This window comes from Neoarius graeffei, chromosome 10 (genome assembly GCF_027579695.1).
Source record: "Neoarius graeffei isolate fNeoGra1 chromosome 10, fNeoGra1.pri, whole genome shotgun sequence".
Lineage (NCBI taxonomy): Eukaryota > Metazoa > Chordata > Actinopteri > Siluriformes > Ariidae > Neoarius > Neoarius graeffei.
This window is the reverse complement of record NC_083578.1, coordinates 71629668-71652693: the sequence shown is the minus strand read 5'-3', so window position 1 is coordinate 71652693 and position 23026 is coordinate 71629668. Positions and strand designations below refer to the sequence as shown.

Sequence of the window (23026 nt, the reverse complement as noted above, 5' to 3'; positions counted from 1 at the left end):
AAAGGCCCTCGCCGGCCCCGGGGCTCGAACCCGGACCTTCTTGCTGTGAGGCGACAGCGCTAACCACTACACCACCGTGCCGCCCTACTGCTAATCAAATTATTATAATTATTCTAATCATCAAAATGAGGAATGCTCAGGCACTGTCCCTTACAGGTGTCTGTCAGTAATGACAAAATTGCCTGAATGAATGAACGAACACACTGATATTGAAGTCGGGCTCAGCTTGAAGGCCACGGGAGTTCACTTTCTGGATTAGGGAGACAGTGAGAAGCAGCCCGACACACAGAACAAGCAACCTCAAGAAAGAGAGAAATACAACATGACGCAGGGTTTGAATAAATCTTGGCATTTTTGGATTTATTTCTTTTAATTATGATCTACAAATCCTTACATTGCCATGAAGTTGTGTTCATGGCAGTGGGGTTGTACAGAGTCATTGCGAGAGAAATCCTTTCTTCTCTCTACCCAACCCTACAAGCACTCACTTATTCTCTCTGTACTTGAGCTGTCAAAACAAACCAAACCAAAATCCTATCACTAAGTGCTCCCAACACACCCAATCATCCATCAAAGCTGATGAGTCAGCTCAGGTGTGCTGGGATAGAGGGAAAACTTAAACCTGTGCAGAACTGGCACCGAGAATATACAGTACCAGTCAAAAGTTTGGACACCCCTACTCCTTCATAGGTTTTTCTGTATTTTGACTATTTTTTTTTTTTTTTACATTGTAGAACAATCATGAAGACATTGAAACTATGAAATAACATATGGAACATGTATGCAGTTATGTGTTCAGCAACAACAACAAAAAAATTATAGGGTTGTTTTACAATCAGGGTATGCAAGCTAAAAATCACATTTAACACTTATTATCTTCAATATCAAAAGGTTTGATGAAATAAACTTGGTTGTTTATTGCAGCCCTGTGATAGCTCTATTTACCATGCAAAAAAAATTTGGTGATAATGTTATTTTTGGTGAATGTATGGCAATATATGTCATATTTAGCAAAATTACTCGTGTCATTTAGAAAAAGTGCTTTTTTGACCACAGGTAGCTCCAAAAGGGATGCACTTAAATGGCCGGCGAGGGCCTTTCTGTGCGGAGTTTGCATGTTCTCCCTGCGTCCGCGTGGGTTTCCTCCGGGTGCTCCGGTTTCCCCCACAGTCCAAAGACATGCAGGTTAGGTTAACTGGTGACTCTAAATTGACCGTAGGTGTGAATGTGAGTGTGAATGGTTGTCTGTGTCTATGTGTCAGCCCTGTGATGACCTGGCGACTTGTCCAGGGTGTACCCCGCCTCTCGCCCGTAGTCAGCTGGGATAGGCTCCAGCTTGCCTGCGACCCTGTAGAAGGATAAAGCGGCTACAGATAATGACATGAGATGAGATACCATAAAACAAATATTTGGTTCCATATCACTGGAAACATAGTTAAGTTTTAATGTTGAATGCCAGTAAGTTTTCAGACTATTTTGATCAAGTTAGTATGCAATTGTCTCAAAAAAATGTCCTCTCCGAGACAGCTAATTTTTCAATATAAAATAACATATCTAAAATGATTATTTTCATCCTAAAATGTGGTCAAGATATTGGGACATAAATATTAGAGACAACTAACACAAAGCTTACAGCCTTATATTTAAAAGCACTATGGAAGTAGTGGATTCTCATCTTGTCTCATCTCATTATCTCTAGCCGCTTTATCCTGTTCTACAGGGTCGCAGGCAAGCTGGAGCCTATCCCAGCTGACTACGAGCGAAAGGTGGGGTACACCCTGGACAAGTCGCCAGGTCATCACAGGGCTGACACACAGACACAGACAACTATTCACACTCACATTCACACCTACGGTCAATTTAGAGTCACCAGTTAACCTAACCTGCATGTCTTTGGACTGTGGGGGAAACCGGAGCACCCGGAGGAAACCCACGCGGACACGGGGAGAACATGCAAACTCCACACAGAAAGGCCCTCGCCGGCCACGGGGCTCGAACCCAGGACCTTCTTGCTGTGAGGTGACAGCGCTAACCACTACACCACCGTGCTGCCGTCCTCTCTGAGAATCACTTCATTTGTTTCTCCCATCTTATAGCAGATTACACAAAACTACCATACACATGTCAAAAAATGACCTGAAATCTGTTCTTTAACTTGTCCTTCACTTAAAAACTGGTACAAGAACCAGTTTGAATCAATTTGAATTTTGGACCCCTGTGACACAAACTTTGTACCCTGATTGTAAAACAACCTTTACAAAATGTGATATTTTAGATTCTTCATAGTTTTCCTTGATGCTGCTTTACACACTATTGGCATTATCTTAACCAGCTTCATGAGGGAGTCACCTGGAATGCTTTTCAATTAACAGGTGCCTCGTCAAAAGTTAATTAGTGCAATTTCTTGCCTTCTTAATGTGTTTGAGATCAAATAGTGAATAATTAAAATACAGTAAATAGTCCTATTCCACAACTGTGGACTGCAGTGAGCTCGTTGCTCATTTTAACATCGTAGTTGTCCAGCGCTCTGTGCAGCGGTGCTTTAGTGCTTGGCGCGGTGTTCCGAGCGATGTTGCTCGGCGGCGTCACGATGGCTGTGCAGGCAGTTTGGGACATACCAGCACTCTGCATCGTGGTGCGTCTGTGCTCGCTTTGTGGATCCATGGCGTGGTGTTCCGAGTGATGTTGCCTGGCGGCGTCGTGGCGGCTGTGCTGGGGGCGTGGGACTTGTTTTTGTGCGCCTTTTGGTGGGGCTGTGGCTGCTACACTATTGGAATGAGATCCTGACCTCTATTTGATGGACACCCCCCCCCCCCCCCCCCCCCCCAATAATTGTAAAGCAACCTTGGGTTTTGAGAAAGGCGCTATATAAATTGAACTTTATTATTAACTGTAGTAATCCATATTATGTCAAGAACCGCTCAACTAAGTAAAGAGAAACGACATCCATTTTTACTTTAAGACATGAAGTGTCTTTTAATTAATAAAAATAAAGAAACACCATTGAATTCAGGGTCCTCACTAGGCCAAAATATCAGTGTAGTGGCACCAGTCATAACAACCGGGGGTTCAAGGGCCACCTTAGGCCCCCGAAAGCTCACAGGTTCTACATGCTCAGAGATGCATTCTAGTGCATTTCTTGGCACTTGCAGGCCTCCCTGAGAGTCAGTATTTTTTTGGTAATATTAATGTTTGTTTTTTTTTGCCAAAAGTTGCTGTGATTGTTTTTGATTGAAGACGTATTATAATTAATATTCAACTATATTAGTGACATTTATGGAATTAGAATAAAACAACCAGTTGATGTTCACTAATGGCCCTTTTCCACTACCCTTTTTCAGCTCACTTCAGCTCGCTTCAGCTCACTTCAGCCCGACACGCCTCGCGTTTCGACTACCTCAGAACAGCACGACTCAGCTCGCTTCAGCCCTGCTTAGCACCCAAAACTCGCACGGTTTTGGAGTGGGGCTGAAGCGAGCCAAACCGAGCTGAGTGAGGCTAGGGGTGTGAGCAGACACTCCTCTGTGCACTGATTGGTGAGGAGGAGTGTCCTCACATGCCCACACATGCCCCGCGAGCACGCTGGGATCCATAAACCCAGAAGAAGAAGAATTACGAGAATTTCTGAAGCCTTATGCGCCTCGCCTCATCTATACGCTCTTGCCAGTATCTGTTGGCGTTGTCGGTGACAACAAGCCACAGCACCAAGACCAGCAACACTAACGACTCCATGTCCTCCATATTTATTGTTTACTATCCGGGTCGTGAGACTACCGCTTAAAAGCTCACTGATGTCACTGTTTGCGCCGCTTAACGACATCACGTGATGTCCCCCCACTTTCGCTAACTCCACCCAGTGTGTCCACCCACTTCCAGCCAGCACGGTTCAGCGCGGTTGTAGTCGAAATGCAACTCCAACAGCCCCGCTCAGCTCGACTCAGCACGGCACGGCTCAGCCGCGTTTGTAGTGGAAAAGCGGCATAAGCGTCAGCTTTATTTTCAGTTCCAGCCATTCAATTACAATACATGACTCTCCAGATCTAACTCTGGGACTGGCGTGTGTTACGTGCATGGCACGCAAGAGCCTCTTAACACAGAATGCACTTTACCGCAAACACAGCATAAGGAAGGAGGTAAACTGGATTAGCATGATCAGTGACCATCTCCACATGGAACTACTCGGGCAGCTCTGCACTGGGCGCTTACGTGGACTGGGAGTGGAGTCTGTCCGAATGTAGAACATTCACATGGCGGTGCGTCGTTGCTGCCGCGTAGGGATAAGAGAAAATTAAACAAAAGACCACGTTTTCAAGATTGACAAGTCTTTTTATTAGTGTAGCAGCAACTTTTACAGGTGTGTCAGCAATATTGTGGGCGTAGCGGTAAGGAAACATTGCGTATCGGCCCAAAAAGGACCCTGGAGTTAGAACCCTGGAGTTAGGAGGTGTGTTCAAACTTTTGACTGGTACTGTGGATGATTTGCTTTTGTGAATTCACTCATGTAAGTGCCTTCACTCAGGCCTCGTGGACAGGAGACGGCCAGACCGTGATCTTCGTGGGCTGGTGGCACGAACCCTTCCGACTGGGCCTGAAGTTCTGTTCCAATCGGAGGTGAGGGGGCAGAATCCGCATGTTAACCACAGCTACGTCATTTCTGTAAATGTTAACTATTCAAGAGATTTATCTTGTTTCAGATCAGCTGTCTTCTCCATTGATTTGAAAGGAAATTGTGGTAAGATTTGCTATATGTCATTGACTAGAGCATGGACTATACAGTATATATGTAGAATAATAACCTAGTCATTCATTATTTACCATACATGAGCTCTCTGTTTAACTTCTGACCCACATTAGAGCTCGTGTCATGTGATTCTGGCTCGGTGATGAGTCCTCGGCTGAGTCCAGACTCTCTCTGGCTGGTCTATCTGCAGGGAAAAGTGTTCGGCCCACATCAACAATGTCTCTGCATGATGCTGGTAAAAATGCACACTTTTTTTTTTTTTTTTTTTTTTTAAACACCTGCTCCTTTCATGTGCTTTGTATCTGGACTGTATCCTGATAAAACTTTCACAACTTGCACACTATTATTATTATTTTTTTAATGTTGAAACGTGTCATTATTTTTTTAAGCTTTTTTTGCTCTACAGCATTTCTTTATACGTGCATAAGACTTTTGCACATCACTGTAAAGCCTAGGTCACAACCGGACGTACGATTTTTGGCGTTTCCCAAATTGCTGCGTTTTTTTTGTTCGTGGAGAAAGACGCACGTTGGCCGTAAGTTTGTCTTGCAACCTGAAAAAAACGTAAGCACCCGTAGAGTTTGTTTGACATGACAAAGAACCTCTGCGGCCAGTCTACGGCTTGAAAATCAGCACGTCACACGCGCGCCCTCTCTGCGTTTTTTGCATGTAGACCGGCCGTAGGAGCACGTACGGCCGGTTGTGACCTTGGCTTAAATGCAGACAAATTCAGTTCAGAGTCTGTGTGTCTCTCTCTCTCTCTCTCTCTCTCTCTCTCTCTTTCTCTCTCGCTCAGTATGACATGAAGAACAGAACTACCTCCGTGTTGGTGGATGTAGTGAAAAGAGCAGAGGAAGGTACCTGCGCACACGGACATCTCTCTTAATCTCACTCTCTTCCTCTAGCTTTCACTTTTCTTTTTTCCCCCCACAATTCATTTTTGTACTGTGAAGATGTGATATGACCTCATGTGTGCAGGTCAATTTATGGGTGTGTATGAACCTCTTCCTCTTCATTGCTGGTCTTCAGACAGTGAGAGACTCTTCTTCAGCAGTGCCTGTGAAAACAGGAAGGTACAGAAATACAGAGCAAGGGTGTGGAGGGTGTTAGGAAAGCAAACACGCAGGCTGAGAAGGAATGTACCAGAAACTTTTGCCAGACTATGCTGTAAAATAACCCCGTGTTTTCTGCTCTGCTAGTTGCTGTTCTCTGTGGAGAGACAAACTGGAAGAGTAACACCTGTGCAGGACACTGTGTGTATGTGTGTGTTTGTTGCTGCGGATGTACTCGAGTTATTGACGGTGTGTTCATTTTGTTCGAGGTTTGGATTTGTGTTTGTGTGTCCCCTCAGGGAAAGAGTTTGGGAGTGTCAAGCTACTAGCAGTCATGAATGACTTGATGGTGATGTCCTGCTCTTCTCCTAATCACCCCCCAAGCCTGGTATGTAAAGGCTCCCTATTCACATTCACTGGATAGGAGAAGCACAACTTTATTCATCACATGTTTGTGAAATTCCTCTGTCTGCATTTAACCCATCTGAAGCAGTGAACACACACACACACACACACACACACACACACACACACACACACACACACACACACACACAGGAGCAATGAGCACACGCACATACCCAGAGCAGTGGGCAGCCATGCTAACAGCACCCGGGGAGCAGTTGGGAGTTAGGGGCCTCGCTCAAGGGCACCTCAGCCCAAGGCTGTCCCATATTAACCTAACCACGTGTCTTTGGACTGTGGGGGAAACCGGAGCACCCAGAGGAAACCCACGCAGACACGGGGAGAACATACAAACTCCACACAGAAAGGCCCTCGCCGGCCGCTGGGCTTGAATCCAGAACCTTCTTGCTGTGAGGCGACCATGTTAACCACTACACCACCGTGCCGCCTGATTGGATATGGGCAATCGCGCGTTCTGATTGGCTACTGTACTACTAAGCTATCAGCTCATATACTGTGAGTAGAGAAAAACAAAATGGCAGAGCGTGTTGCTGAACCAACCGAGGACGAAATAAAAACTAATCGAAAACAAAACCCCAAAAACTTAAAAAAACAAATGGAATAAAAGTATTTAATGGTAAGAACACATACATTTTTAATTTTCCAGGAATTATCACATTTTTCACAAATCGCTCGTCGTTTCGCCAGTTTGTTTACATTCTTCATCTTTAAGCATTAAAATTTGGTTTTTTTTTTTAGACTGGTTCAAAAGCTCAAAGAAGTTTGAAAATTACATGACTGAAATGTCCAAGGAAGAATTAAATAAATGTCTAAAGCTATTGTATACCTCGGCACGACAGCAAGATGGTACTTTCTACAAAAAAAACTACATTAAAGTCAATTCGTGCAGGCATCGATAGGCTTTTAATGCTGTGTTCACACTTATACCGGTACGAAAGTGGTTTAACTGTATCGATACAAAGTATACCGGTACAGTTTAGTGCATGTGTCCACACTAGCGAGAAATGTTTGCGGTTTTCTTTCACGGAAGTTGAAATGTGCGTGTGCGAAATGTTTCCGTGGTTACCGAGTAACTTCCTTCCGAGAATACGGTGGATGAAACAACGTGTGTGTGCTTTTTGTTGTCAGTGTACAGTCTGTATTTCTGGTGGTCATTTATTCAGTCGAATCGTATAAAACGCGCGAGGCAGTTGAGAAAGAAACAAAGAAAACGAATCTCCCTTTCTCCCCCCTCACTTTCTCCCTCTTTCCTTCTCTTCCCCTCCCTTTCTCTCCCTTTTCCCCTCTTCCTCCTTTCTTTCCCCCTCCCTCCCTCCCCCTTTCTCCCCCCTTTCTTTGCTACATGTAACTCCACGGTCGTTTTAAGCCATTTTGACGTTTTATTTACAGCTGGAAAGCACGTGCGTATTGTATTGTATGAATAACCCGGAAGAAGTAGGAATGGTTCATTGCGCTTGCGCATTATATTTGTATCGATACAGAACCGCTTCATCTGTCCACACTACAGACCCTTTTCAGTCACGTGACCTTCGTAAACGCGACCGCCATTTTGGACATGTAGTGGACTTTGGCTCGAATCAGTTTGAATGCGAGGAAGGCGACAAACGAAAAACATAAAAGAAAAAGGAGCGAGATGCAGAAAACACCTTCACTATCCAGCGACGTAGGGCATTTACAGGGCGAGCAGAGGGAGAGGTATTTGCAAAAACTGAGGTTAGCAGGCTTAGAGAACGACGTTTACCTGCTTCCACCAGGATTGCTCACTGACGTACGGAAGTACACGAAGCCCTCGTCTTTACCTGACTTCGGCCCACATGATCTGTATACCTATGTCGTTAAAAACCCATCGCCATACACATACACGCCAACGTCCGAGGTTCCGGAGCGCGCTCCGGCTTGCTCCAGGAGTGCTCCGGCCGAGGTTCCGGAGCGCGCTCCGGCTTGCTCCAGGAGTGCTCCGGCCGAGGTTCCGGAGCGCGCTCCGGCTTGCTCCAGGAGTGCTCCGGCCGAGGTTCCGGAGCACGCTCCGGCTTGCTCCAGGAGTGCTCCGGCCTGCTCCAGGAGTGCTCCGGCCGAGGTTACGGAGCGCGCTCCGGCTTGCTCCGGAGCAAGCCGGAGCGCGCTGCTTAATTTGATGGCAACCTCGGCCGGCGTGTGCTCCGGAACCTCGGCCGGAGCACTCCGGGAGCAAGCCGGCGCGCGCTGCTTAATTTGAGGGAGAGCAAGCCGGAGCACTCCGGGAGCAAGCCGGCGCACGCTGCTTAATTTGAGGGCGACCTCGGCCGGAGCACTCCGGGAGCAAGCCGGCGCGCGCTGCTTAATTTGAGGGAGAGCAAGCCGGAGAGCGCTCTGGAACCTCGGACGTTGGCTCCGGCAGCTATTTATACTGGATCCGGTGTAAATAGCTGCCGGATCATAATTACAGTAAACTAGTAAATACAGTAAAGGGAAAACTTGAGACTGAAAGGTTTTAACAGTCATCCAAATGACTGAACGTAAACATTGCTACAGTAACATACCAGCTACTTGCTGACATTAGCTAGTCAACAATAGCTACTACAGAAGAACAGAGAGGTTACAATGGGTTATTTTAGCCTATTTGGTTACACACTCGCTGCCACAGAATGTTAACAGCAATGTAATGCCTTTTCTGGCTAATTTTATTCGTCTTACCTCCAACAAAGTGGTCACTACACAAGCGTTGGTATGCCGAGGGCTGCCAATCTGTTAATGGCCGCTATCCATCTTCTCCGTCGGGATCTGATAAAATGATAACCCTTGCCTTGTTTGTTGATGGTTACTACATCCAGGTGCACAACAATATAGTGGCATGATGGAAGTCTTGCTGAAAGTAAAAACTTTCTTTGCTGCCGTTCCTCAATTTTGGCTGTGGTAAACTACTGGTAGTACACGTCCAAAATGGCGGCCGCGTTTGTCGTGACGTCACGTGAAAAGGGTCCATAGCGAAGCGCTACAGTACCGATACTGTACCGGTACGAAACCCATACATTCGTGGGTTTTGTACCGATACAGTTATACCGCTACAGTACCGGTATAGTTGCTAGTGTGGACAGGTGTTGCGGTATGAAAGTAGTTTCGTATCGGTACAAAATCCCTAGTGTGGACAGGGTATAAGAAGTCTGCCTAAGTGGAAATGATTTTGTTGGACGTTTTGTGTAAAGTTTTTATTTATGGAATTAGCAAAAAATAAAAATGCTCTGTTTCTCACAATCCAATGAATGTGGATAGAATAAAACAGTTATTCCACTCAATCTCGTCGTACATGGCTTACAGCCAACTCGGTGCTACGCGCCTCGTCGGCTGTCGGCTCATGTACGACTCGATTTCATGGAATAACTGTTAAATGTAGCATACATATCTCTGTATAACAGATGAACGGCGAACTTGTAAAGTCTTGCAAGTCTGGGGCAGTTGTTTGGAGCAGGGAAAAAAAAATTCAGGGGTGGGCAAATGAGAGCCAGTAAAGGCACCAATGCCCTGCTCACTTCTCTGTTTTGGCTGATTTATTGACTAGGCTTAAATCATAAGAACATGTGACCAGCTAGTTTGTGAAATAAATCATTAATACAGACTAAGAGAAATGAACGAGTATATGAATTTCCACAGAGGGTGTGACATAGTCTTTATTCTCTCCTTATAACCTTTTCCTTTCCATCATTTTTACCACCTTGACAAAGTCATAAAGTTCTTGATGAATGTTTTGGCTACGAGATGTCCTGTCCTCGCTTCAAGTCAAAATATTTGTGTCTGGCTAATACCTTTTTATCCTCTCATCATGTTTAACTGTGCATGTTGTGCTAGCAGGACAGCTGTCTAACAGCTTTGTGCTGTGCTTTATTTTACTCAGTTTTATCAGTGTTTCCAGAAGGCTGCATGTTCCTCATTCTGAAAAGATTGCACATATTCGTGTAGTGTAGCAGGCGGTGAGATTCAACCGTGCATGCTATCGTTACGGTATCGAGGCGAGTCTCCATCATTGTGAATTACATTACTTTTAAACACACGCAACAAATGAAAATTAAAAAAAAAAAAGTCTGGCTTTTGAACCTATTGGTATGCCAGGCAGCTGTACATAAACATAGAATAATAGCCTAGAAATGAAATATACAGTGCTGTGCAAAAGTCTTAGGCACAGGTAAAGAAATACTGTAGACCAAAAATGCCTTCAAAAATAATGAAATGTTTCAATAAATGAAACGAAGTCAATATTTGGGGTGAGACGACCTTTTGCTTAAAAAATAGTAGTTTCAGGTCCAATGAGTGCAGTTTTATGCGGAAATGAGCTGTAGGTTTTACTGAGCGTCTTACAGAACCAGCCGCAGTTCTTCTGGACACTTTGACTGTCACACTCGCTTCTTCATTTTGCACCAAAACCCAGCAGCCTTCATTATGTTTTCTTTTTTAATCTGAAAAGTGCTCTCTTATGTAATATGCTGCTCAGATACAAACTTTTTTTTTCTCTGTAACATTTAATTTTGTGGCGGCACGGTGGTGTAGTGGTTAGCGCTGTCGCCTCACAGCAAGAAGGTCCTGGGTTCGAGCCCCGGGGCCGGCGAGGGCCTTTCTGTGCGGAGTTTGCGTGTTCTCCCCGTGTCCGCGTGGGTTTCCTCCGGGTGCTCCGGTTTCCCCCACAGTCCAAAGACATGCAGGTTAGGTTAACTGGTGACTCTAAATTGACCGTAGGTGTGAATGTGAATGGTTGTCTGTGTCTATGTGTCAGCCCTGTGATGACCTGGCGACTTGTCCAGGGTGTACCCCGCCTTTCGCCCATAGTCAGCTGGGATAGGCTCCAGCTTGCCTGCGACCCTGTAGAAGGATAAAGCGGCTAGAGATAATGAGATGAGATGAGATTTAATTTTGTGCTGGAAAATGAACGTTTGGACTTTAAAATGTTTTTGTACTGTGATCCTCGTAGATTTTGTGTGATCCTCGTAGATTTTGTGTGATCCTCGTAGATTTTGTGTGATCCTCGTAGATTTTGTCTGCGGGATGATTTTTGGTGATCCTTGTAGATTTTGTCTGCGGGATGATTTTATTTGGTGATCCTCGTAGATTGTGTCTGCGGGACGATTTTTGGTGATCCTCGTGGAAGAGCCACGGGAAGAGCGCGCTTTATGAGTTAAACCCATAATAATAATTAATCTCGAGGCTGATTAACTTTATTTCATTTTATTATTTTATTTCTACTATTGTTTAATTCTTATTATTTTTCTTCCCCAATTATTTTATGTAATTTTATTTTCTATTGTTTACTGTTCTGCTTTTACTTCTGTAAAGCACATTGAACTGCCACTGTGTATGAAATGTGCTATATAAATAAACTTGCCTTGCCTTGCCTTGACTCGATAATGTAGAAGTCGTCAAATCGAAATCTATAACAAAGTTTGCATGAAAAAATAGGGTGCCTAAGACTTTTGCACAGTACTGTACATGTCTCACTGCGGACTGTACAAAGCCTTCATTAATTCTAAAGTCAAAGGTTATGAATCTGTATAATTCATGATGTCGGAGATGCATTGTGTGTTAAGTGTAGTAGAGTGGATGTGATTGCATGTGGAAACATACTACTAAAGCTGAGAGAAAGGCTTGCCATAATTCCTTTTACTGTACTGCTGCCATGTAATACGACATAACACCAGCTTTGGTAAGACGTCTAAAAAAATTATATCATGCATTTTGTTTATTGACTGTCTGACCAACTGTCCTTAGATTTCCAATAAAATTACGTTTTTGGTAAATTGGTCTATGTTTGGTCCCCCCCAAAATGTTGGCACACAGCATTTGATACACGAGTCTTGAAATCTAGACTTCATGTGTGTAATCTTTTTTTTAAATAATATTGGCTGGGGGCGGCATGGTGGTGTAGTGGTTAGCGCTGTCGCCTCACAGCAAGAAGGTCCTGGGTTCGAGCCCCGGGGCCGGCGAGGGCCTTTCTGTGTGGAGTTTGCATGTTCTCCCCGTGTCCGCGTGGGTTTCCTCCGGGTGCTCCGGTTTCCCCCACAGTCCAAAGACATGCAGGTTAGGTTAACTGGTGACTCTAAATTGACGGTAGGTGTGAATGTGAGTGTGAATGGTTGTCTGTGTCTATGTGTCAGCCCTGTGATGACCTGGCGACTTGTCCAGGGTGTACCCCGCCTTTCGCCCGTAGTCAGCTGGGATAGGCTCCAGCTTGCCTGCGACCCTGTAGAAGAATAAAGCGGCTAGAGATAATGAGATGAGATGAGAATATTGGCTGGTGTTGAGTGGTATATCAGACGTATTACATTCAACTAGCATGAGTCCAAGACGAGTTCAGTATCATGCAAACTGAATGGAATATATCTGATATACCACAAAAAAAAGCCAGCTAATAATATTATTATTATTATTATTATAATAATATATTCCTTTTGGGTGTTCAACGCATCTTTTCTCTTTCAAAATTCTCTCAAAATCTTCCATATTTAAAGGGGAACAGAGGGCAATATATAGAGTAAATATAACAATAAAACACACATTGATGAACCTTATTCAAGACTTAGTTTTTTGTTCTAAGGTTGGAAAATTATAGTGTTTTGAAAGTAGCTCGAGCAAACTATTTCCGCAGTTTGAACAGCCCGCCATGATATTAATTTTATCCAATCAGAATGCACGTTCATTTTCTCTGCGTAACACTCATGACGTATGCATGTGCCCAGTTGTGTTGGCTCATTGAGGTTGGGAATGGCACGTGTGAAATACCTGTTTCTGCCTCTTGCGACGATTTCGCAAGTCCACGGGTGGCGCCTATCTCATTGCAGCAAATAAATTCTGCTGGACTCGTGAGCAACTCCACGTTACATTTTCCACACGAGCACCACGCCGTGTCACCTGCACGCAGAAGCTCTGCCCCACGCTCGCCATGCCCATGGTCAGCATCAGTCTCATCCTCGCCGTCATCCGAGCTTTCTTCTCTTATTTCATCACCGGAGTCGAGAGTACCTCTCCTAGGTTCAAACTGGTACCCTTCTAAGCCATAGCCTGCTTGCAGTGTGTCTTGCGGGATCTCTTCGTATGATTCGACAGAGCTGTCGCTTTCACTTGATGCGCCCGACGCCATGATTACACGCTTATCTCCTCTATTTCGGAGAGTTCCGCTAGTGCAGTGGGTAGCGCTGACGTCACGGTCTTTTAAAAATGGCGACTCTTGTGCGGTTTAGCATATAAAGTATTATATTTACAATTACCAAGATATTTTGTTGTTTTCTAGTACATAAATTTGATAGAATACTTAAGAATACGTAACTTTGTCACATCAGCAACCGTATATATTATATTTTGTACCCCTTTAACAAAGCAAACCTGGTGACCATGTTTGTTTACAAATTGTCACGGTCGCTCGCTATTGCGGAAGTTTTATGTCTCTGATGTGTGACGTCCTGTTGTCTTGACAACCAAGCAATATTGTAAACTAGGGCTGCGTACCGGTACTGTACCGTGAAAATCAATTCGGTACAGGTCCAAAATACCGGATCATGAAGTACCGGGGGCGGCACGGTGGTGTAGTGGTTAGCGCTGTCGCCTCACAGCAAGAAGGTCCTGGGTTCGAGCCCCGTGGCCGGCGAGGGCCTTTCTGTGTGGAGTTTGCATGTTCTCCCCGTGTCCGCGTGGGTTTCCTCCGGGTGCTCCGGTTTCCCCCACAGTCCAAAGCCATGCAGGTTAGGTTAACTGGTGACTCTAAATTGAGCGTAGGTGTGAATGTGAGTGTGAATGGTTGTCTGTGTCTATGTGTCGGCCCTGTGATGACCTGGCGACTTGTCCAGGGTGTACCCCGCCTTTCGCCCGTAGTCAGCTGGGATAGGCTCCAGCTTGCCTGCGACCCTGTAGAAGGATAAAGTGGCTAGAGATAATGAGATGATGAGATGAGATGAAGTACCGGTACTGTACCGATATAAATTTACACCAAGTATATGCTTATTTTGTGACTGAAGATGTGTAAATCCTACCACAAAGCTGAAAATTTAGCACTGGAAAAGACGTAAAATGCCGCGCTGAAACTTGAAATCAGAGCCATCTTTGATTTGAGATCCTCTCGCCACAGTCTCACGAGACATTGCGAGAGCTTGGCTGATCCAGCGTTCTGATTGGTCAAAAAGACTCAAAATCAGGTCAGCCATTTTTCCTTTGCTGGCATTGGCAGTCTTTGCTGCTTTGTGTAATTTTGCCGCGTAAGTTAAAGGCCGCGGACTGCGCGTAGTCTATAGTACTCTAGTGTAGTCACTTCTCGCTGTGAGACAATTTATGACTTTTTGTCCCAAGTATATAGTGTGAGACTGAGAGGGTGACTGAGAAGTGAGGTAGGAAACCTAGTTATGTTCGGTTTTCTTTGAATAAAGATACTGACAAGTTGTCAACAGTTTATTAATGTTTCTGTCATTATTAAAGAAGTTCAGAAGAATTTGTCAAATTGTTCAGGTACAGGTACAGGTCCAGACCTGTACCTAAACCTCTGTACCGGTACCTGCACCTGATGTTACGTTTAGGTACGCAGCCCTATTGTAAACCATATTCAACGCTCATTCTCCATTGGGTAGAGTGACGTGATACACGTAGGATAAGCGAAATGCTAACAATATTGCATGCTATCAAACCAAATGAATGAAACCAGCTAGAAGGGAATAGAATACATGTTTTTATTCCATCGTAAAAGTGTCCTGTATGTATAAGAAATGTTTAATAGTGTGTGTGTGTGTGTGTAGGAGGTAGGGTTTATACCAGATGGAAAGCATAAACGGACTGTACAGTGGTCTCACCTGGGTGGAGCTGATGCATACGAGGGCTTTGATTGGGAATCGATGATGATCACTCCCACACCAGAAGAGGAAAACCATCAGTTCTGTGAGTAGCATGTCGATGTGTAAAATCAACCTGCTGAGTTAGAACATGTAATGACCTTCTTATCTTTTCTCTCTGTCCTTCTCTTTATCTCTGTCCTTAGCTGGCATCAGGTTTGGTGCCATGTTGCTGAAACCAGCAAGCTGTTTCAAGGCTGTCAGGTTTCCTCTGGTCGTCTTCATACATGGTGCATGCACACATTTTACAATACTATACGTGTTTCTCAGTAGCCACAGACCATTTCCTGTAAATAATATTCTGTGACTTGTTTCCGTGCTAGCTGTGTGTGTGTGTGTGTGTGTTTGCAGGAGGCCCTCATTCTCATTTTGCTGCTGAATGGAACGTCACTGCTGCAGCTTTGAGTAAACTGGGTTTTGCTGTGCTCATGGGTCAGTGTTGTATTTGTGTGAGGTGATGTCTTTGCTACCAAAATACAGATAGAGATCTGGCTTTGATAAAACCTTAAATGATTGCCTGGATAATTGCATGTGTGAATAGTTAACTATCGAGGTTCCACTGGTTTTGGTCAAGACAGTATCGATTCTCTCCTTGGAAACCTCGGCAGTCAGGATGTCAAAGACGTTCAGGTTTGTGTAGAGACATATCCATGTTTTCATCCTAAAACTAGAAATACTTGATCTGTTTTCTCATAATTATAATAACAATAATAATATTAAATATTAAATGACATGAATGTATTTTCTCTGTTTGTTAATGTGCCCTTTCCCACCTATTCCTCTTACCCAGAGGGCTGTGCTGCATGTCCTACAGAACAACAAAACCCTGGATCCTGATAGGGTGGCTGTGATGGGCGGGTCTCATGGTGGATTCCTGGCCTGTCATCTGATTGGTCAGTATCCAGAGTTCTACAGAGCATGTGCAGCACGGAACCCCGTCATCAACGCAGCCACACTGCTTGGGACCAGTGACATCTCTGACTGGTAAACATTTACATACCACGTATGAGAATTCTGTGTTTTAAGCACAAGAAACAGTTTAGAGCCTATGAATAAATGAGGCCCCAGGAGCTGAATGTTTCAATGCAGAGACATGATGGCAACTATAGGTGTAAATCCGTTTTGTAGAAATGTTATATGAGAACAAGTAACGTTTTATACTTGTGTATTGTTTTTGTAAGCATTTAAGTATATTCTTAAAATGAGCAGACTGGGGAAATCTCATGTAATACAAATGTACATTCTTCCTGAAACTGCTCTCCAATTTTAAGTTCGGAATATAACAGATAATTAAATAATATTGGCTGGCGTTGAGTGGTTTATCAGATATATTCCATTCAGCTAGCATGATATTGAACGAATCAAAGACATACCATGAAAAAAAAAAGCCAGCCAATATTATTATTATTATTATTATCTCATCTCATTATCTCTAGCCGCTTTATCCTTCTACAGGGTCGCGGGCAAGCTGGAGCCTATCCCAGCTGACTACGGGCGAAAGGCGGGGTACACCCTGGACAAGTCGCCAGGTCATCACATAGACACAGACAACCATTCACACTCACATTCACACCTACGGTCAATTTAGAGTCACCAGTTAACCTAACCTGCATGTCTTTGGACTGTGGGGGAAACCGGAGCACCCGGAGGAAACCCATGCGGACACGGGGAGAACATGCAAACTCCACACACAAAGGCCCTTGCTGGCCACGGGGCTCGAACCCAGACCTTCTTGCTGTGAGGCGACAGCGCTAACCACTACACCACCATGCCACCCCTTATTATTATTATTATTATTATTATTATTATACATACACATTCTTTTTGGGTGTTCAACGTGTCTTTCTCTTTCAAAATCCTCTCAAAATCTTCCATATGTAATGAAGCAAACCTGGCGGCCATGTTTGTTTAGAAATTATCACAGTCGCTCACTAGCATGGAAGTTTTACATCTCTGACATGTGACGTCATGTTGTCTTAACAACAATGCAATATCGTTAACCATATTCAACGCTCATTCTCCATTGCATAGAGTGACGTAATACATGTAGGATAAGCGATATGCTAACAATATTGCATGCTACCGGTATCAAACCAAATGAATGAAAGCCGCTAGAAGGGAATAGAGCACGTGTTTTTATTCCATCGAAAACGTGTCGTGTATGTATAATAAATAAAACTGCTCTGATAGTAGATGATGCTGTAAATAGTGTAGTGGTGGTAAATGAGCTGATGTGTGTGCTACTGCCCTCTACAGGAGATATTCCTCTGTTGGTCTAGAATACAGCTTTGACCAGCTGCCCAGTGCACAAGCCCTGAGCACCATGCTGGAGAAATCACCTATAGTGCATGCAGCACAGGTACACACACATCCACATGTTTGCTAAATGGTTTTGCTACCACATTACTGAGAGCATTTGTTGCACACTTCATATTCATTAACTCTCTGTCTGTCTGGCTGGGTGGGTGGGTGTGTCTGGATTAGATCCGCACTCCAGTGTTGCTTATGTTAGGCGGCAAGGATAGGAGAGTGTCACCTTATCAAGGTTTGGAGCTTTATAAAGCCCTCAAGAGCAGGGGCTCACCTGTCAGGTACACACCCACACAAAAAAACCCCATAATGAACAGAGTTTTGCTACTGAGACAAACTCGGATGCTTGCTTTCATTAACTATTTGCCTTGTACTCTGCCCCATCTCTCTCTCTCTCTCTCTCTCTCTCTCTCTCTCTCTCTCTCTCTCTCTCTCTCTCAGGCTGTTATGGTATGATGATGGCCATTCCCTGTCTAAAGTGGAAACTCAGTCTGACTGTTTCCTCAATGTTGCACTATGGTTCAAACAGCATTTAAACATTAACCGAACTTCATCCTGATCATATTAAGACCTCAACATGGTCGAAGCTGCTAAATTAAGACTTTGCAGTTCTCTCGTTAAAACAAAATGCTATTGCAAGCTACTTGTGTAATAACATTTATCACGTATTCTGTCTCCACTGTTCAGAATAATCGGATGACACCCAAATAATAGACTTAAGACTCAAAGCTTGATTGCAGTTAAATGAGATGCAGCAACAAAATTGTAAATAGACTGTAAACAGGATGCCTAAATAGCAGTGACAGTGGTATTATTTATTAGAGTAGAATGTGGTTTATTTGGTTCAGTGAAGATATTATAGAAGAAGAAGAAGAAGCCTTTATTCGTCACATGCACACTTCAAGCACAGTGAAATTCATCCTCTGCATTTAACCCATCTGAAGCAGTGAACACACACTCAGAGCAGTGGGCAGCCACACCAGAGCGCCCGGGGAGCAGTCAGGGGTCAGGTACAGTACCTTGCTCAAGGGCACCTCAGCCCAAGGCCACCCCACGTCAACCTAACTGCATGTCTTTGGACTGTGGAGGAAACCGGAGCACCCGGAGGAAACCCACGCAGACACGGGGAGAACATGCAAACTCCACACAGAAAGGCCCTCGGCGGCCGCTGGGTTCAAACCCAGAACCTTCTTGCTGTGAGGCGACCGTGCTAACCGCTATACCACCGTGCCGCCCTGAAATACATAAAGACTGGCACACTCCCTAAAACGGCAGAAAATAAAGATTCAAGATTATCCACAGATAAAATGCACTTGCTGAAATTGTGCAAACGCTTCGATTACCAACCAGTAGAACTCCGTTTGAACTGCAAAAACTACACAAACGCACCAAAATGGCAGTTAGCCTCTAACCATCCTATATTAGTCCACTAGATAAATCTGAACTGATGAATAAGGCCCAATCCCAATTCTAATTTCTACCCCTACCCCTCCCCCTTCCCCTTGGCCCTTCCCCTTGAAACTGAGCTACAAGGGATAGGGCTTGAAATTCAACCCTTACGTATTGGGATATCCCTTCAACGATCGCATACGTCATCGCGTACCTCCGTCAGCGTTTACGTTAGCAAAACGCGACCAAATGCGTCATTGGCTGCGACCAGCCGCTACAGTCAGAGCCAGAGGCAGAACCAGAAATCTCTGCTGGCAGGGTGTGATTTGTTAACTAACACCACTGAATGGGATATCTTTGGCGCTTCGTGCACCACATCCGACAGAATGAGGTGTCAGAACACTCATGTAAACAATAAAAGCGAGAATAACAGAACAAAACGTACGCAGTCAAGCAACCGAAAACAATACTCACTCCCAAAGCTTTTTAGCAGCAGCTTGGATTTCAGAAATCGCTGCTCATTCTCAGCTCGAAAGCGAATCAAGCGGCGTGTTTCCTCTGGATAACAACTTAAAACACGTAAATAATGAAGAAAATACATTTATGACAATCTTTCGCCGCGGGAACCGCCATCTTTCTGAAATCCGCGTGAAATCTCGCTGAAATCTGCATGGCATTGTGGGAAATCACTCAAACCCCTTCGTTCGGAGTCAGCTCCAGGAAAATCTCCGTTTGGAGGGGTACAGAAGCCCTACCCCTCCCCCTACCCCTCCGCGTTAACTGGGATTGGGATACCCCTTCACGTGAACGCGCAAAATGGAGGGGAAGGGCCAAGGGGTTGGTCCAAGGGGTGAAATGGGATTCGGCCTAAATAGACACATTTCAAAATTACACACAACAAGAGCGAACAGAAGTATCGTTCGGCTTGTCCAACAAAATTTAACTAAATTTCTGTTAACATGCAGTTAGGTTAACATAGGACGGCCTTGGGCTGAAGTGCCCAAGAGTGGCGGCACGTACGTATGCAGCGGCTTTGCTCTCCTGTGATGAACTAAAATTTCGTTGTACATTTGTGCAGTGACAATAAAGGCATTCTATTCTAAATTCATAAATTTAATTGATAAAAATACACCTTCACCAAACACACCCCATTGGCCAGACGAATGCCTTAGCTACGGAGCAAAAAAGAAGGAATAACTCCACCAATATTCAGTCTTTTTTTAATTTTATTGTTGATTGGGTTCCAGCGTTTCTCTGTCACTGTGTAGTCAGACTTCTTTTGTGCCTAAAGTTGGGATGTGATGACGTTTGACATATCTGAGCTGATGTAAAACAAATTTCTCACCAAATTTGACCCCGCCCCACTGACACAGCGCTGACTGTTAATCACTATTACAAGATTGTCAAGGGTGACCCTCAGCAGAGCATTAAATGGAGCACGAGCTTTAAATGAAATTGTATATTATAGATCGTCTTCAAGTGTAATCTTTCCCTGGTTGTTCATTACTACTAATGCTAACCACTAGGTGGTAGACCTGATATTCCACTTACAGCAAAAAGCATTTTGCAAGGAAAAAAAGCCAGAAAAACTGAGGCTGCGCTTTGAGAGGAATATTAGACTAGTGTAAGGGTTTTTTTTTCTGTAAAGTTCTTTACATTTAAATTAATGAGATTTTATCTTTTTTTTTTTTTTTGTTGAGGCAGAAAAGTACATGGTACCTAACGATCAGTGCAGAAACAGGTCTGAAAATTTATAATAGTGCTTGTGTTAACTTTCTCCATGATAACTAAGATGGAAAATGATTGTGAACAACCTTTTCCAGTGATGAAAGTTATAAACAAAACAAACGAGTATTATATAATCGTTCAATAGTGATGTCTTGTTAGGCTCATGTTTAATACTAATAATACTAACTAGCTCGATAATATCTATCATTATTCTATCCACATTCACTGGATATGCGCAATCGCGCGCTCTGATTGGCTACTCTACTACTCAGCTATCAGCTCCTATAGATAGTTTTCACTGACATCACGGCATTCCGGGGAACACCCTCCAGCCACCATTTTGTGGGGCAAACAAAACGGACCATCGCCATTACCGGCTACGTTATCTCGGACGAATTTATGAAGTTGTATAGTCATTTTTCTAAAATAAAGATCAATGTCGGCAAAATCAAGCAAACAGAAGTATATAGATACATTAGACGACATCTCACGACAACGGTATGCAGCCAAACTGGCCTTGATTGGGGAATTGACCCCTACGAAGTGGACAAAGATGCATTTTCAAGTGACTATGCAGGGCTGCCAAAGCCTGAAACTGCCAAAGCCTGCTCCAAAGCCTGAAACTGACTTCATCAAACTTTAAAGGCTGTCTGATATATACAACTTTATATATTCACAGCGCGCCTTTTGGTGGATGCCGCCTGAATCGCGCAGATCCGATTTTTTTTTTTTTTTAGGGGGGGCGTTGGAGTGTCTGATTATAATTTCAAAGTAAATTCTGTATTAAAATTACTAAATAAGCAAATCCGTTACAGTCCATGAAACAGGAAGTATAAGGATGAGAAAAAAAACAGTTTAAATCGGAAAGCTGCGCACATTTGCGCAGTCCTGCACACCTCTCAGGCTGCGCAAATGTGCGCAGCTTTCCGATTTAAACTGTTTTTTTTCTCATCCTTATACTTCCTGTTTCATGGACTGTAACGGATTTGCTTATTTAGTAATTTTAATACAAAATTTACTTTGAAATTATAATCAGACACTCCAACGCCCCCCCCCCAAAAAAAAATTGGATCTGCGCGATTCAGGCGGCATCCGCCAAAAGGCGCGCTGTTTGCATCCCAAACACAAATCAAATTATACAGAATAGACCCAAAATGTTTTTCAAAAATGACCCTTGCGTGAGTGAAGTGACAAGTGTCAAATAGAAACGTGACAAACGAGCGATATTAAGTGTACATTACAATGTAAACGTACACTCAGCGGTTCCAGTTAGGCATTCTCCAGAGATTGTTCACATGATGTTTTGGTTTCCAAAAACAAACTTAAACACAATTGATTGTTTATTTAAACAACTTACCACTTATAAAATGATCGGAGCAGACTTTGCTGTGTTTGGAAGGCTGATAATCCTTGCGGTTGATTCTCGCAAGCCATAGATTTCTCCTTTGTATGCTGAGTTTGTTTGCTCGCCTTCGTGCTCCCGTACAGTGGGAATTCCATAAAAGCTCCGCTTGACGTCATCATCTGACCTATTACGACAGCCGTGAATACAACAGGTGTGCACCATTGCTAGCTTTAAATAGCCTGCTTGGGTTCTTTTGAAGACTTTGTACTCGCGCGTTACAATGTGTGCTCAGTCACCCGTACGGTAAGCTTGACCCGCAAGATGGCTGCCACTAGGGAATCCCCGACTCTGTGACGTCATGTGAAAACTATCTATACCGTGAGTAGAGAAAAACAAAATGGCGGAGAGCGTTACTGAACCAACCGAGGACGAAATAAAAACTCTACATGAAAATAAAACCCCAAAAAATACAAAAAAGCAACAAAATATGGAATGAAAGTATTTGATGGTAAGAACATTGATTTTTTTTTTCAAGAATTATTATTAACACGTTTCTCACAAATTGCTGCTGTCATTTCACCGGTTTGTTTACATTCTAAGCGGAAATGATTTTGTCTGACGTTTTGTATAAAGTTTTTATTTATTAAATTTGCAAAAAATAATCTGTTTGGGTGGCACAGTGGTGTAATGGTTAGCGCTGTCGCCTCACCGCAAGAAGGTTTTGGGTCTGAGCCCCGTGGCTGGCGAGGGCCTTTCTGTGCGGAGTTTGCATGTTCTCCCCGTGTCTGCGTGGGTTTCCTCCGGGTGCTCCGGTTTCCCCCACAGTCCAAAGACATGCAGGTTAGGTTAACTGGTGACTCTAAATTGACCGTAGGTGTGAATGTGAGTGTGAATGGTTGTCTGTGTCTATGTGTCAGCCCTGTGATGACCTGGCGACTTGTCCAGGGTGTACCCCGCCTTTCGCCCGTAGTCAGCTGGGATAGGCTCCAGCTTGCCTGCGACCCTGTAGAACAGGATAAAGCGGCTAGAGATGATGAGATGAGATGAGACATCTAGGGAAAGGGTTTAGTAAGCATTTAATGACATGCTTTTGTTCATATGTAAAGTTATCTGACATTCCATTTCCAACCCACAAGAAGGATTTAAAACTTTAAAAAATAAATTGTTCACTAAAATTGCTGAGTTACCTGATTATAATTGCTGT

The 23026-nt window shown here is 43.9% G+C and overlaps 1 protein-coding gene across 2 annotated transcripts in view; it reads left to right on the top strand.

The window, feature by feature from the left end:
• The window catches only part of zgc:136971 (S9 family peptidase), a 38422-nt gene extending 17201 nt beyond the window's left edge, over positions 1-21221 (top strand). For both annotated transcript variants that reach the window (XM_060932194.1, XM_060932195.1), the window contains 15 exons: positions 4520-4611; positions 4695-4732; positions 4855-4976; positions 5538-5598; positions 5720-5814; positions 5941-5998; positions 6093-6181; positions 14958-15096; positions 15197-15280; positions 15402-15482; positions 15592-15680; positions 15841-16034; positions 17307-17409; positions 17535-17641; positions 17802-21221. In XM_060932194.1, coding sequence (XP_060788177.1) covers positions 4520-4611; positions 4695-4732; positions 4855-4976; positions 5538-5598; positions 5720-5814; positions 5941-5998; positions 6093-6181; positions 14958-15096; positions 15197-15280; positions 15402-15482; positions 15592-15680; positions 15841-16034; positions 17307-17409; positions 17535-17641; positions 17802-17919 — 1470 coding nt within the window. In that variant the 3' untranslated portion in view covers positions 17920-21221. The remainder of the gene's footprint in view (positions 1-4519; positions 4612-4694; positions 4733-4854; positions 4977-5537; positions 5599-5719; positions 5815-5940; positions 5999-6092; positions 6182-14957; positions 15097-15196; positions 15281-15401; positions 15483-15591; positions 15681-15840; positions 16035-17306; positions 17410-17534; positions 17642-17801) is intronic.
• The last annotated feature ends 1805 nt before the right edge of the window (positions 21222-23026 follow it).